The following is a 14,383-nucleotide window of genomic DNA, read 5'->3' as shown; positions in this document are numbered from 1 at the left end:
AGAATCCATACCCCTCAGATGCCATTCATTGTCGTCACCCCTTAGCCTTCTCCCCCACCACCACCTGATTGAAACGCACACCAAACTCATTTTGCCCAGGGGTTGCATTAGGTTTTCAACGTGGCCTGGAGGGCCGCACTGAAAAGGTGTTATATTTCCTTGTTGTCAAAAATTAGCAAAAATTGTCCCCTACCCATTATGCTCCCTGCGAGTTGGACACAGTCAAGAAACCAGGCAGGTCACCCATGATACAATTCAGTGTTCGATGTCCATCCATGGTTGAGGGCGTGAGCACTGTTACCTTCAAGTAGGTTTCAGTTTTGCTAGGGCATTGTGGATGGAGTTGTCAGATGGGAGTGAGCATCTGCATCTGGTTCAAAAGCTTGTATGTTCAATTCCAGTGACAGAAAGTTGTTTTTATATTTTTGTTTTAAGCCTATCCCAAACTTTTACCCTTATCTTAACCATTCGGAGTTAATGGCTAACCTTAAGAATTTGGTGTTAATGCCTAAACTTAAACCTAGCCTTAAAAATGCTGAGTTAATGCCTAAACTTAACAAGAAACTGTCACGCCCTGATCTGTTGCACCTGTCCTTGTGCTTGTCTCCACCCCCCTCCAGGTGCTGTTCATCTTCCCAATTATTCTCCTGTGTATTTATACCTGTGTTCTCTGTATGTTTGTTGCCAGTTTGTCTTGTTCATTCAAACTGACCAGCGTTTTTCCTGTCAGCTCCTATCGTTTCCCAGCCTCTCTTTGCTAGTCCTCCCGGGTTTTGACCTTTTCCTGTCCTGACCCTGTACCTGTCCACCCGCCTGACCTCTCTGCATGACCCTGAGCCTGCCTGCCGTCCTGTACCTTTGCTCCACCTCTGGATTATTGAACCCTGCCTGTCCCTGACCCTGAGTCCGCCGTCTGTCCTGTACCTTTGCCCTACCCTGGATATTCGACCCCTGCCCGCCTTGACCAGTCTTTGCCTGCCCCTGTCTCTACAATAAACATTGTTACTTAGACAGTCTGCATCTGGGTCTTACCTTGATTCCTGATAGAAACGATATGAATGTAGGTGCATTACTATTTCTACACTGTGTCAATTTAGTTTTTGTCATTTTAAAGTATATTGAGATCGTCCCCACCCCAAAACAAAAAATTGTAAAAAATAAAAATAAAAAATGCATTATTATTATTATTGTTTTCTTTTTTACTCAAACCACCCCGGGCCAAATTGGACCCCCTCGGCCCATATGTTTGACACCCCTGACTTAGAGCACTAGGGCCTTCACGTTTAATTTAAGTACCCACTGGGCACAGAAGTCAATTCAACGTCTAGTCCTTGTTGGTTGAAATGATGTGGAAACAATGTTGATTCAACCAGTGTGTGCCTGGTGGGTAGACAGCTAATGCAACGTGAACTGAGCTTCATGAGACTGCATTAACAGGCTTTGTAACGGGCCCCTATCTCATAAATAATGTCTGTGCTGTCAGGGGGAACCTGGGAAATCCATTAAGGGACAGTGGAAAAGGTGTACGCATGTGTGGCAGACAGTACAGGGCTGCAGGGGCAGCCTTGACAGTCCCTCTCCTACTATAGGGGCTGCTGCCAGTAGTAACCTTGATGAAGCCAAGTCTCACACAAACAGCTTGCTCCTTTCCCTATCCCTCCACCTCCTCCTCCTCTTGCAGGGGATTCCCAACCTTTGACACAGCAGGTCATTCAGGTCATTGCTGCTCTCCTAGCACTTTCTCTCATTGCTCCTTTTGGCCAGAATGGCATTCACTATTGATACCCCTCCCCCTGTCTGCATCATGAATTGTTTTGTAAAATATGAACAAACATAATTCAATTATATTTTGGTATCACTCTTGACGTTTATTAACTCTCAAAGTCACACAATAATAATGCTCAATGCCACCTACAAACGACTTATACCACCTACAAAAGTTCATAATGTTTCAAGTCATGTAGGCAGCTTTCATTCACTTTTCACTTGACATCATGTAAAGTGTATTTGTGAGCTGTGAATGGTGTAAGAAAGCAGACTATAACTTTCTATGAGTCATCATCCAAATGGGGCAGTACCAGAGTCAGAGAGCTTACCAGGCTGTGAAACTCCCTGCACTCTCTCTAAAGGAAAACTAAAGACAAACTCTCTGCACTCTCTCTAAAGGAAAACTAAAGACAAACTCTCTGCACTCTCTCTAAAGGAAAACTAAAGACAAACTCTCTGCACTCTCTCTAAAGGAAAACTAAAGACACACTCTCTGCACTCTCTCTAAAGGAAAACTAAAGACAAACTCTCTGCACTCTCTCTAAAGGAAAACTAAAGACAAACTCTCTGCACTCTCTCTAAAGGAAAACTAAAGACACACTCTCTGCACTCTCTCTAAATAAAAACTAAAGACAAACTCCCTGCACTCTCTCTAAAGGAAAACTAAAGACAAACTCCCTGCACTCTCTCTAAAGGAAAACTAAAGACAAACTCCCTGCACTCTCTCTAAAGGAAAACTAAAGACAAACTCCCTGCACTCTCTCTAAAGGAAAACTAAAGACAAACTCCCTGCACTCTCTAAAGGAAAACTAAAGACAAACTCTCTGCACTCTCTCTAAAGGAAAACTAAAGACAAACTCTCTGCACTCTCTCTAAAGGAAAACTAAAGACAAACTCCCTGCACTCTCTCTAAAGGGAAACTAAAGACAAACTCCCTGCACTCTCTAAAGGAAAACTAAAGACAAACTCTCTGCACTCTCTCTAAAGGGAAACTAAAGACAAACTCCCTGCACTCTCTCTAAAGGAAAACTAAAGACAAACTCTCTGCACTCTCTCTAAAGGAAAACTAAAGACAAACTCTCTGCACTCTCTCTAAAGGAAAACTAAAGACAAACTCTCTGCACTCTCTCTAAAGGAAAACTAAAGACAAACTCCCTGCACTCTCTAAAGGAAAACTAAAGACAAACTCCCTGCACTCTCTAAAGGAAAACTAAAGACAAACTCTCTGCACTCTCTCTAAAGGAAAACTAAAGACAAACTCTCTGCACTCTCTCTAAAGGAAAACTAAAGACAAACTCCCTGCACTCTCTCTAAAGGAAAACTAAAGACAAACTCTCTGCACTCTCTCTAAAGGAAAACTAAAGACAAACTCCCTGCACTCTCTCTAAAGGGAAACTAAAGACAAACTCTCTGCACTCTCTCTAAAGGGAAACTAAAGACAAACTCTCTGCACTCTCTCTAAAGGAAAACTAAAGACAAACTCTCTGCACTCTCTCTAAAGGGAAACTAAAGACAAACTTTCTGCACTCTCTCTGAAGGGAAACTAGAGTGACAAAACCAGTGTCACTAGAGTGACAAAACCATTTCCAAACATCTGCCATGTAACTCATCATTTCATAAGAAATCCTATTAAAGGTATCTACAAGTCCCTGATTAAATCCTTGCACAGTGAGTTAAAGTATAGTGTCCTGTTAGTGGGAGTCCTTCACAGTGACTGGGTCTGTGAGTGATGCAATGTTGTGACTGGTGAGAGGAAGGGTGTCTGTGTTGTTTTCTGCCTGTTTAAGCTGTGGCCATACATGTTAACTGCCTTCTGATGACTGGAGAATCACCCCAGATGAGAATCTTTTTTTATTTTTTATTATTTAACTGAATCGTAGCTCATATTACATATACAGTAGCAGTCTCTCCTTAATTTAGTAAAACTGTATGTCTTTTATAATGTAAGAAATATTTTTGGGATGCCCCTATTGATGACAATATGAGGATGCAGAACCGAACAAAACTCTAAGCTGCTGTGTCATTGACATTTAGAAATTGTTCAACAATTATGAAACCACTCCCCTAGTTATCTCCCTCATGTTTGGAAAGTGTCACAGTTTCATATGACATAATTGGGTTGGCGTCCCCTCTTGGGTTGTGCCGTGGCGGAGATCTTTGTGGGCTATACTCGGCCTTGTCTCAGGATGGTAAGTTGGTGGTTGAAGATATCCCTCTAGTGGTGTGGGAGCTGTGCTTTGGCAAAGTGGGTGGGGTTATATCCTTCCTGTTTGGCCCTGTCTGGGGGTATCATCATCATCTCAGCCTCCAGTATTTATGCTGCAGCAGTTTATGTGTTGGGGGGCTAGGGTCAGTTTGTTATATCTAGAGTACTTCTCCTGTCTTATCTGGTGTCCTGTGTGAATTTAAGTATGCTCTCTCTAATTCTCTCTTTTTCTCTTTCTTTCTCTCTCTCGGAGGACCTGAGCCCTAGGACCATGCCTCAGGACTACCTGGCATGATGACTCCTTGCTGTCCCCAGTCCACCTGGCCGTGCTGCTGCTCCAGTTTCAACTGTTCTGCCTGCGGCCATGGAATCCTGACCTGCTCACCGGACGTGCTACCTGTCCCAGACCTATTATTTGACCATGCTGGTCATTTATGAACATTTGAACATCTTGGCCATGTTCTATTATAATCTCCACCCGGCACAGCCAGAAGAGGACTGGCCACCCCTCATAGCCTGGTTCCTCTCTAGGTTTCTTCCTAGGTTTTGGCCTTTCTAGGGAGTTTTTCCTAGCCAACGTGCTTCAACACCTGCATTGCTTGCTGTTTGGGGTTTTAGGCTGGGTTTCTGTACAACACTTTGAGTTATCAGCTGATGTAAGAAGGGCTATATAAATACATTTGATTTGATTTGACATAATAATTTCGGGGGATCACTTTAATAACCGAAGCAATTTGAAGTTATGCATGACATTATGACATTAGGCCTATGTCAGACAACAAAATAGCAGCCTACAGTGTTACTGCATAATTAAAGTTGGAAGTTACACAGTTACATAGTTAACACTGTTAACTGGGTCGTTCATAGTGAATGATAGCTTACATTTCACATGAATATACAATTATTAGCTATTAATAAAGGCCTAGACTGGGCGGCAGGTAGCCTAGTGGTTAGAGCGTTGCGCCAGTAACTGAAAGGTTAGGTTGCTGGATCAAATCCCCGAGCTGATAAGGTAAAATCTGTCACCCTGCCCTTAAACAAGTCAGTTAACCCACTGTTCCCCGGTAGGCCATCATTGTAAATAAGAATTTGTTCTTAACTGACTTGCCTAGTTAAATAAAAAAGATGCGTTCCCTTTAAATATCCTTCGCTGCAAATAAGGTGAGTAGTGGTAGGCTACACAGCGCGGGTGGAGAGAGCGCGTTTTCTCGCCCATTCTCCATCCCCTGTCTCTTTGTATGCATAGCAGTGCCCGACTGCAGGTTTGACTAAGCTTTGTAGATACGGCTACACCAGGCTAATGGCTGTACTGATCATTAGAAGGACTGAGACCTAGGGTAATTAAAGCATGCCTTACCCCCAACAAAGCAGAGAACAGAGAAAGTGATGCAGATGCCAATGATTCGGGATCTGACACTGAGGAATTGCATAATCTGTCTCTCAGTCCAGGGTGATTCTTCATGCATGTCATTTCAAGTCAATGTCGGAAGATTCTGTTCTCTTTACAATGTATAAGGAGGCTGCATGGCTTGAATCCTCTCTATTCATTAAACTGCAGACAACCACAGACATATCCCCTTGCATGAGCATTTCTGTCAGCATTCTGCGTTTTACAAACTGTTGTATTCTATATACTGTAATAAATGATGGAGAAAATAATGTGATTTTTTTATTGAGCATTTGTCAATTAGCCCACGCATGACTTTCAATTTATTTGTCAGGATTACCTTTTAATACGACACATGTAGTTGACTAGGGTTATTGTGACGAATCATGATTGCAGCATATTATTTTGTTCCTGCCTGGTAACTTAAACGTTATCCATCAGCACAATGTTAACCCGTTAGTCTAACCCACTACCCATCTCTGTGTTCGTCTGCATCTTGTGGGCCTACTAATTTACTTTTTTTTGGTAATATCACACGTTGTAATACGCCTCCCCGCCACCTCCCCTGCTTGCTTTTATTTTTGCAGATGTTGCCACTGAGCACCATATGAGGACAGTTACCTTTGCGGCTGTCTGATGCGGGCAACGTCATAGCGGCTAAGGACACTGGATGCATAGAATTCTGCCGATCTTAGCACCTTTGGCTTTTACCAGAAGTACCATTCCTCCAGGTCGGAACCCTATCCCCTCCTTTTTTTGTGTCAATCGCCATCCTACGACAACCTGAGCGAGGAACGAAGACGGGGAGGGGGAGGCGAGGACACACCCGCATTCTGTACCTCTCCAACGCCGGTGCGCGTGAGTGGTGATGCTGCAGACAACATGATGATCGTATTATTAACGGTCCCGAATAGGAAATAGATTCGTTTCTTCTTCTCAGGATCTAAATCACCGGAGGGATTAGCACCGGAGGGATTGTTGGCCACTGGCTATTTACTCCCTAATACCAAGTGACCAATGGGAACAGCAACTAACACCCCGTTTTCAACAAGGTGAATGCTGGTATGTAGCCTATGGTGTTGAAAACGTCTGCTATAACCTACACGACTTTCATTCAGAAAAGTCTACTCGACCTCTGCAGTGAAGGGGAGACAGTAGATGACCATTGAACAAAATAGCCCGTATTATTATTAGCTTCTGAGTATTTATCAACTGAATAGCGCTTAACAAAAATATGCCTCTTTTATGGAAGATGCAAGAGATGGTGTAGAGGGCAGAGACAGAATATTTTTTCTCTTGAAACGTTCTTCCTACTGCCGGTTAATAATTTATGGATGTTTTTGAATATTTCAGAGACAGTCACCATTTGAGACCAGTCTAAAATGCTCCAACAAAACTACCTTAAAGTGAATGATGAAAAAGTAACATCGAGGGCTTCTTGGAACAGAAAAAAGGAGTGCATACTTTTTTCACTATTCAGTTATTGGTTTTATATTATAAACTAAGGGGCAATCTGTATAGATTTGGTTCCTATATTGCAAAGGTACGTTCATGCATGATTTCACTGCAGGTGAATGGATATTATCCATTGCAGCAGATTATAAGGAGCTCATGCCCCGATTCATAAACTATATATATCTATACTAGTTGGAAACGAGTTGGATCATTGAGCTCTGGGCATACACTACGTTTCTCCACATTTACAGTAGTTTATGTATGTTTTAGAAAGCTGAATACTTTGGTTGTAGCCTACAGAAGTACATTTTTGTAACTTTTATGCCATTGTTCCATTACAGTATAATATATGGCTTGAGAGGACAGACAGACAGAATAACACAAATGCTATCAAATGAATTGCTTATGTTATATTATTTAAATTATCTCTGGTCTCTGTCCCTTCCAGACAGATCCATCCATGAGGTGAGCCAACCGGTCTTTACGGCATTGAACCCCCTCCCTCTCCTCCACCCCCCTCCCTACAGTTTCCAGGCTGCAGGGCCCAGCCCCACTGAAAAGTGCAGGCGCCTGCTCCCCCCGCAATATGACTGTAGCCACTGGTGACCCCTCTGATGAGGCGGCAGCACACCCGGGGAACCCGGCTGAGTATGACCCTGACGCTGACCATGAGTGCTGCGAGAGAGTGGTCATCAACATCTCTGGGCTGCGTTTTGAGACACAGCTTAAAACCCTCTCCCAGTTCCCCGATACTCTGCTGGGGGACCCCAAAAAGAGGATGCGCTACTTCGACCCACTGAGAAACGAGTACTTCTTCGACCGCAGCCGAACCAGCTTTGATGCCATTCTCTATTTTTACCAGTCAGGAGGGAGGCTACGGCGGCCGGCCAATGTGACCCTTGATATTTTCTCAGAGGAGATACGTTTCTATGAATTGGGGGATGAAGCCATTGAGCTGTTCAGAGAGGATGAGGGTTTCGTCAAGGAGGAAGAGAGGCCCCTTCCTGACAATGAGTTTCAGAGACAAGTGTGGCTGCTGTTTGAGTACCCAGAGAGCTCAGGACCCGCTAGGATTATCGCTATCATCTCCGTCATGGTCATCCTCATCTCTATCGTAAGCTTCTGTCTGGAAACCCTGCCCATCTTCCGCAACGACGACGACGAACCGCACAGTGTCTTTGACACCAACACCAACACCACAATCTACTTCACGTCCACCTACTTCACCGACCCATTCTTCATCCTGGAGACGCTCTGCATCATCTGGTTCTCCTTTGAGTTCCTGGTGCGCCTCTTTGCCTGCCCCAGCAAATCAGGCTTCTTTGGTAACGTCATGAACATCATTGACGTTGTTGCCATTATCCCCTACTTCATCACACTGGCCACAGAGCTGGCTGAGAAACCAGAGGATGGCCAGGCCGGTCAGCAAGCCATGTCCCTGGCTATTCTCAGGGTCATCCGTCTAGTGCGAGTCTTCCGAATCTTCAAGCTGTCACGACACTCCAAGGGACTTCAGATCCTGGGCCAGACCCTGAAGGCTAGTATGAGGGAGCTGGGTCTGCTGATCTTCTTCCTCTTTATTGGAGTCATACTGTTCTCCAGTGCTGTCTACTTTGCAGAAGCTGATGAGCCCGAGTCACAGTTTGAAAGCATCCCTGACGCCTTCTGGTGGGCTGTTGTCTCCATGACGACAGTAGGTTATGGCGACATGGTCCCGACCACTATTGGTGGCAAGATTGTGGGCTCCCTCTGCGCCATTGCAGGTGTGCTGACAATTGCCTTGCCCGTGCCTGTCATCGTTTCCAACTTCAACTACTTCTACCACCGTGAGACGGAGGGCGAGGAGCAGGCTCAGTGCCTAGGCCCAGTCGCCAAAGAGGACTCAAACGAAGAGCTGAAGAAGAGCCGGAGCGGCTCCACCATCAGTAAATCAGACTACATGGAGATCCAGGAAGGGGTGAACAACAGTATTGAGGACCTCCCAGAAGAGAACCTCAAGACTCAGGCCAACTGCACTACGCTGGCCAACACAAACTATGTCAACATCACCAAAATGCTCACAGATGTGTAGCCAGCTGGCATTGTCCTCTCAGTGAGGTTGAGAGGTCAAAGGATGGGGCAGGTGTGTAGCCTCCCATTTCACATGTGCTGCTGGAATCTCAAGGCAATAGATTCAGGACGTATAACTGTACTCATCATTTCTTTATGATGAAAAACACCATAAACTATGTGCTCACTCCTCCCCTAACTCCCACTGTTAGCGCCTCACACCTTGCCCTCATACTGACCTTCTGTCAGACTTTAAATCTTATAATCACAATTCTGCGTGTTGATGTCTGCATGGAGTTGGCTTTGTCAGTGTGACTATTCCAATAGTAAAATGACCTGCTCACAACGGTAGTACAAAAAAGAGGAGAAATGTAGCTAAAAAAGGTGATTTATCGCTTCCAGAATAACCCCACCACCAATCCTGCTTCAGCCCCCCTGCACCTGCCGCTACCCTGGTCTCCCTCCATCGTCAAAGGTACACTTTGCTTCCTGTTTGCGTGCTACAAAATGCTGCTTCCTGGAGCAAACTAAACAAACCCGTCCTGTGGTGAACTACTTGGAGATTACAGAACGTGTGAACATAAGGCAGACATGCTCCGTTGCTGCCCACTGGGCACAGACATCAGTTCAAAGTCTATTTTTGATTTACATTTGGTTGTCAGCTAACGTGAATTCAATGTGAAATCAACAAAACATGTCACCATGTCATTGGATTTAGGTTCAAATTTGGGTGAAAAAAATACGAAATTCCATTACATTGAAGACGTCATTACATTGAATATTTGGGTTGAAGTGATGTGGAAACAACGTTGATTCAACCCGTTTTTGCCTGGTGGCTGAGGCCTGTCATGGCCTGAGCCTGAGACACACGAGGAGTGTGGTACTGTAGTAATCATTCACAATATATACGGGATGTAGGACATCCATCAGCTCCATAAGCTTTATAATGGTTTCACATCTTTTCTTCAGGAACATCAGTATCTGATGAATGACAAAAGGCCTTGACTTTTCACTGCTCTAGTCTTACATCGTTTATGTGTTTACTGTACATGACAACGCAAGCCCCCCTCCTCCACTCACCTGAACCTGTCTTACTGCAGCTCTGAGGACAAAGTGAATGTCTCTTCCTCTTTCATTTCTACTTATTTACCACTTAACTCATATAGATAGGTAAATAGTTGTGACTGTAACCTGTTACTGTAGCTAGATAGGTACTGTAGGTAGTAACTGTAGCCAGTTGATTGTTGCATGGAGTTCTTATCTGAATGAGTATTCTCACTCACACAACTAGCATTGCTCCAAAGACACTGTTTATTGTCTTGCCCTCTATAACCTTCTATCATACATATGAAGGGATGTCGAGAGGTTATTATCTAACATACGTAGGTTACAATGGTGTCTGAAAGGATACCATGCCCCAAACCAGCCCTATAGCTTGGAGGATATTGTATTCCTGACATTTGACCTAAATGTAACATTCCATGTAGAGTTCATTGTCATAGTCTTGTTGCCACACCGCTGAGCTGAAAACATAGAGAGGTGTTTACATACCACCGACATTGCAGCTGTGCTGTAATTTGAGGTAAAATGCATTAGTTAATTAATTACAGCACCCATACAGTGTAGTTGCAGCATTAATCTCAGTTACAGACAGACTCGACTCACGGCTGCCTTGTTCAACTGGGTCCATTGTGTCTTCATGATGAACCATTGGGACGACTAAAGGGACATGTATAAAACAATGTTTCCTCCCTAAACTGCCTTTAAAACAAGTAGGCTTACTGAATGCTGCTTTCCTAGTGTTGCATGACCTCAATACATTCCTAGAAGCATGAATTGAAGATCAAAGATGCCTATGAAAACTATTTAATACGATACCTATATTTATCTCATTATCTACTTACATACTTTAATCTGTGATAACAAAGCAATCTGGGACGTATAAGAAGGGGAATTTACATTCAGCTGACGATTTAGAGATGAGGATGACCATGATGGAGATGATAGCGTTAATCCGATAATCCTTGATGATATGCAGATCGTTGCTATGTTTGTTTTATGATATGAACAATGACACTTGTTTATTTTCAGCACTGATGGTGTAGCCCCGTTTCAGGGACTGTCTGTTGGACAGAGTGCCAAAGACATGCATGCCTAATACACTAGCGAGTTCACAGGAGAAGTGGAGGTACAGTAATATATCTATGGTAGTTGCATCCCTCAATAAGAAAATATGAGCATTATCTAAATATTATCATACTCAAAGGAGAGATGGTTTATATTGCCAACGGCTGAAGTATGTAGCCGTGTAGCAACTCTGAACTACAGAGTTCTAGGTCTCTCACGACATTGCTGAGTTTCCTGTCTTTCTACATCTTTTCATAGTGAACTTCAGGACACAGGAGAGTACTAACAAAGCTGAGGATGATTAGCCAGCGCTAACAAAATGGTGAAATGGATTACGTCTAATTTACCTTTTGGTCAATATTGGTTAGCATAGCCACAAGGATGTTAGCTTTGACTCTAATGTGTCTGGTCTGTCTTCTCATTTACGTTTTAGGCCTAAATGTCTGCCACCATTGCCGCAATGTTTATTCACGCTAGATGGACAGAGGTGAGGTTCTTAGCTCCCGGTCCCTCCCTCTGTCCTCACCATGTTCCTTTCCTTTCTTGTGTCTTCAATTGGCAGTACCTTGTGCAACTGCAATCGCTACTTATTTTGGAGAGATGAAATGTTTTGGAAAGGAACTTGAATTGAAAAATAATCTGGGTCTGGAACCCTGCTTATTGATGCTTCCATTACTCTAACATGATGTTATTATGTTCACTCTTATTCTAGCAGTAACACTTCTCATCTAATACCAATGCACCACGCTGTCCAAAACACACATCATATACATCAACAGTGCATGATGTGGATAGGTACACCATTATGTGGTGTGTGTGTGTGTGTGTGTGTGTGTGTGTGTGTGTGTGTGTGTGTGTGTGTGTGTGTGTGTGTGTGTGTGTGTGTGTGTGTGTGTGTGTGTGTGTGTGTGTGTATACGTGCGTGCGTGCGTCTGTGTGTGTGTAAGTGTGTGCATGTAGAGCCCACCTCTGAATGTCAGAATCTTAGCTTGGTTGTACAGCTGCATTAAAGTGACAGCCATTCATGCATGTGTGCATAGTAAGACAAAACTGCTCACAGTATGACCAAAACAAGTCATAGTCTATGCATGCAAATGGTTTGTATTTTTTTAAATAATTTTTCTATTTGCTTTTTTCAATGGACAGATCTTCCCAAAACACATCATGAGATAGCATGCTCACCTATTTTGTTTGAATTGGGCACACTCTGATTCAACACACACTCACATTTAGCAACATATCAAAATAGAAACATTGTAGTTGAGTATCAACAGTTTGTTTACTAGATGCTCTGAGCACAACCATATATGGAGTATACCCATTTTTATCAATGTGCAGAATTACTATGTGAAAATCGAAAATGTATCTTTTGCTTTATAGTAATCATTAGGAGACCGTTACAACTCAAAGTGTACAGAGGGTTTCACCAGCTAAAGCACAGTCAGAAGGATTCCCAACAGAAAATGCTCTCAAAAGTCTATGCAGAGATGAACTGTTGATTGGAAATATAAACACAAGGTTCAAACAAACCATGAATATGGGAAAACACAGAAATACAGAGAAGTAGAGCAGTTTCAGAATTGTGTTTTTGTTTCTCTGCAGATTCTGGGTTGGTTTGAATTTGAGTATTGTAAGCGATGATGAGTGCCCCTCCACTTTTACAGCGAAGCACAGGCCCCAATTAATTCAATCAATAAAAATAAAGGAAAACTGCACTGTGTGTTATAAAAAAATGCTGAATTGGAGGTCATAAGTAACTGGGCTGAAAGTGAATCCATCCCGCAAGCTGTTCGTCTCGCCAACATTGTCATTGAATGTGAGTGTAAAACCACACCTGACCTGTCCTGAAAATACAGCATAAACACTCTGAGTGAAAAATCAGTTTGATTTTCCTTTTTATCTGTAATTGATTTAATTTGGGGCACAGTGAAAGCTTTGTACTGCACTGTATGGTTTACATCACCAACAAAGTAAAAGTTCAAGTAGCTATACGAGTAGTAGCTATTCAATCGACTGTTTATGCATGTGTATGTCAGAACAAGAGAGTGTGTTTCTGTGGTCTGAAAGTGAATGACACCGTAGAAACACAGCTACAGTATGTCTGGTACAGTATAGCGCCTTCACCTTCAACACTGGCCTACCCCGACTGCAACTATCAACTTTGGTACAATGGACCAGATTTTTTTTCTATGAAAAGAAATGTGAGGAAAATACTGTACATAACAACAATGGATTATGGAGCCCCCAAAAAATGGACAATGTACTATAATGCTAAGTGAGGTCTGGATTTAAATGAGTGTGATCTGCACACTACAGGAGCAAAAAGACAATCTGTGGACAAGAAAACATGTCAAACTAAAATGCATATAATCCTTCAAAATGACCATAACCATGATAACAAAGTCATATAAATAACGAAGAAAATAATAATTAAACCAAACTGTGTTTTGTGTGTTTTTACTGTGTGAAAGGCCTTTTTCCCCTTATCCATACATGGTGGTAAATTAGATACAGTGCATTCAGAAAGTAATCATACCCCCTGACTTATTCCACATTGTGTTGTTTTACAGCCTTAATTGTAAATGTACAAAAAAATATATGCATTTCATCCCTCATCTACACATAATACCCCATAATGACAAAGTGAAAAGAGGTTTTTAGAAATTGTGCACATTTATTGAAAATATAATACAGAAATATATAATATACACCCCTGAGTCAATACATGTTAGAATCAACTTTGGCACCAAATACAGCTTTGAATATTTCTGGGTAAGTCTCTAAGAGCTTTGCACACCTGGATTGTACAATATTTGCACATTGTCATTTTTAAATTGTTCAGCTCTTTCAAGTTGGTTGTTGATCATTGCCAGATAGCCATTTTTAAGTAAGTCTTGCCATAGATTTTCAAACCGATCTAAGTCAAAACTATATCTAGGCCACTCAGGAACATTCAATGTCATCTTGGTAAGTAACTCCAGTGTATATTTGGCCTTATGTTTTAGGTTGTTGTCCTGCTGAAAGGTGAACTTGTCTCCCAGTGTCTGTTGGAAAGAAGACTGAACCAAGTTTTCCTCTAGGATTTTGCCTGTGCTTAGCTCTATTCCATTTCTTTTTATCCTAAAAAAACCTCCATAGTCCTTGCCGATAACAAGCATACCCATAACATGATGCAGCCACCACAATGCTTGAAAATATGAAGAGTGGTACTCAGTGATGTGTTGTATTTCCCCAAACACAACACTTTGTATTTAGGACATAAAGTTAATTTCTTTGCCACATTTTTAGCAGTTTTACTTTAGTGCCTTGTTATAAACAGGATGCATGTTCTGTACAGGCTAACTTCTTTTCAGTTTGTCATTTAGGTTAGCATTGTGGCATAATTACAATGT

General features: G+C 42.5%; 1 protein-coding gene across 2 annotated transcripts; it reads left to right on the top strand.

The window, feature by feature from the left end:
* The first annotated feature begins 5,841 nt into the window (after positions 1–5,841).
* On the top strand, positions 5,842–11,853 carry LOC112221265 (potassium voltage-gated channel subfamily A member 2-like). Of its 2 annotated transcripts, none has more exons than XM_024383444.2 (2): positions 5,842–6,412; positions 7,264–11,853. In XM_024383444.2, exon 2 carries the CDS (start codon positions 7,402–7,404, stop codon positions 8,884–8,886), a length of 1,485 nt encoding a protein of 494 aa, XP_024239212.1. In that variant the 5' UTR covers positions 5,842–6,412; positions 7,264–7,401; the 3' UTR covers positions 8,887–11,853. The 2 variants fall into 2 exon arrangements, with proteins under 2 accessions (XP_024239212.1, XP_024239205.1); XM_024383437.2 differs by having other exon boundaries at positions 5,842–6,422.
* Positions 11,854–14,383: the final 2,530 nt, after the last annotated feature.

Source organism: Oncorhynchus tshawytscha, linkage group LG02 (genome assembly GCF_018296145.1).
Source record: "Oncorhynchus tshawytscha isolate Ot180627B linkage group LG02, Otsh_v2.0, whole genome shotgun sequence".
In the NCBI taxonomy this organism is placed as follows: domain Eukaryota; kingdom Metazoa; phylum Chordata; class Actinopteri; order Salmoniformes; family Salmonidae; genus Oncorhynchus; species Oncorhynchus tshawytscha.
Note: the sequence above shows the minus strand (reverse complement) of the source record. Positions and strands in the feature narration are given on the sequence as shown.

Excerpts from the sequence above, each read along its gene's own strand:
- LOC112221265 (XM_024383444.2), top strand. The coding sequence starts at position 7,402 with ATGACTGTAGCCACTGGTGACCCCTCTGATGAGGCGGCAGCACACCCG.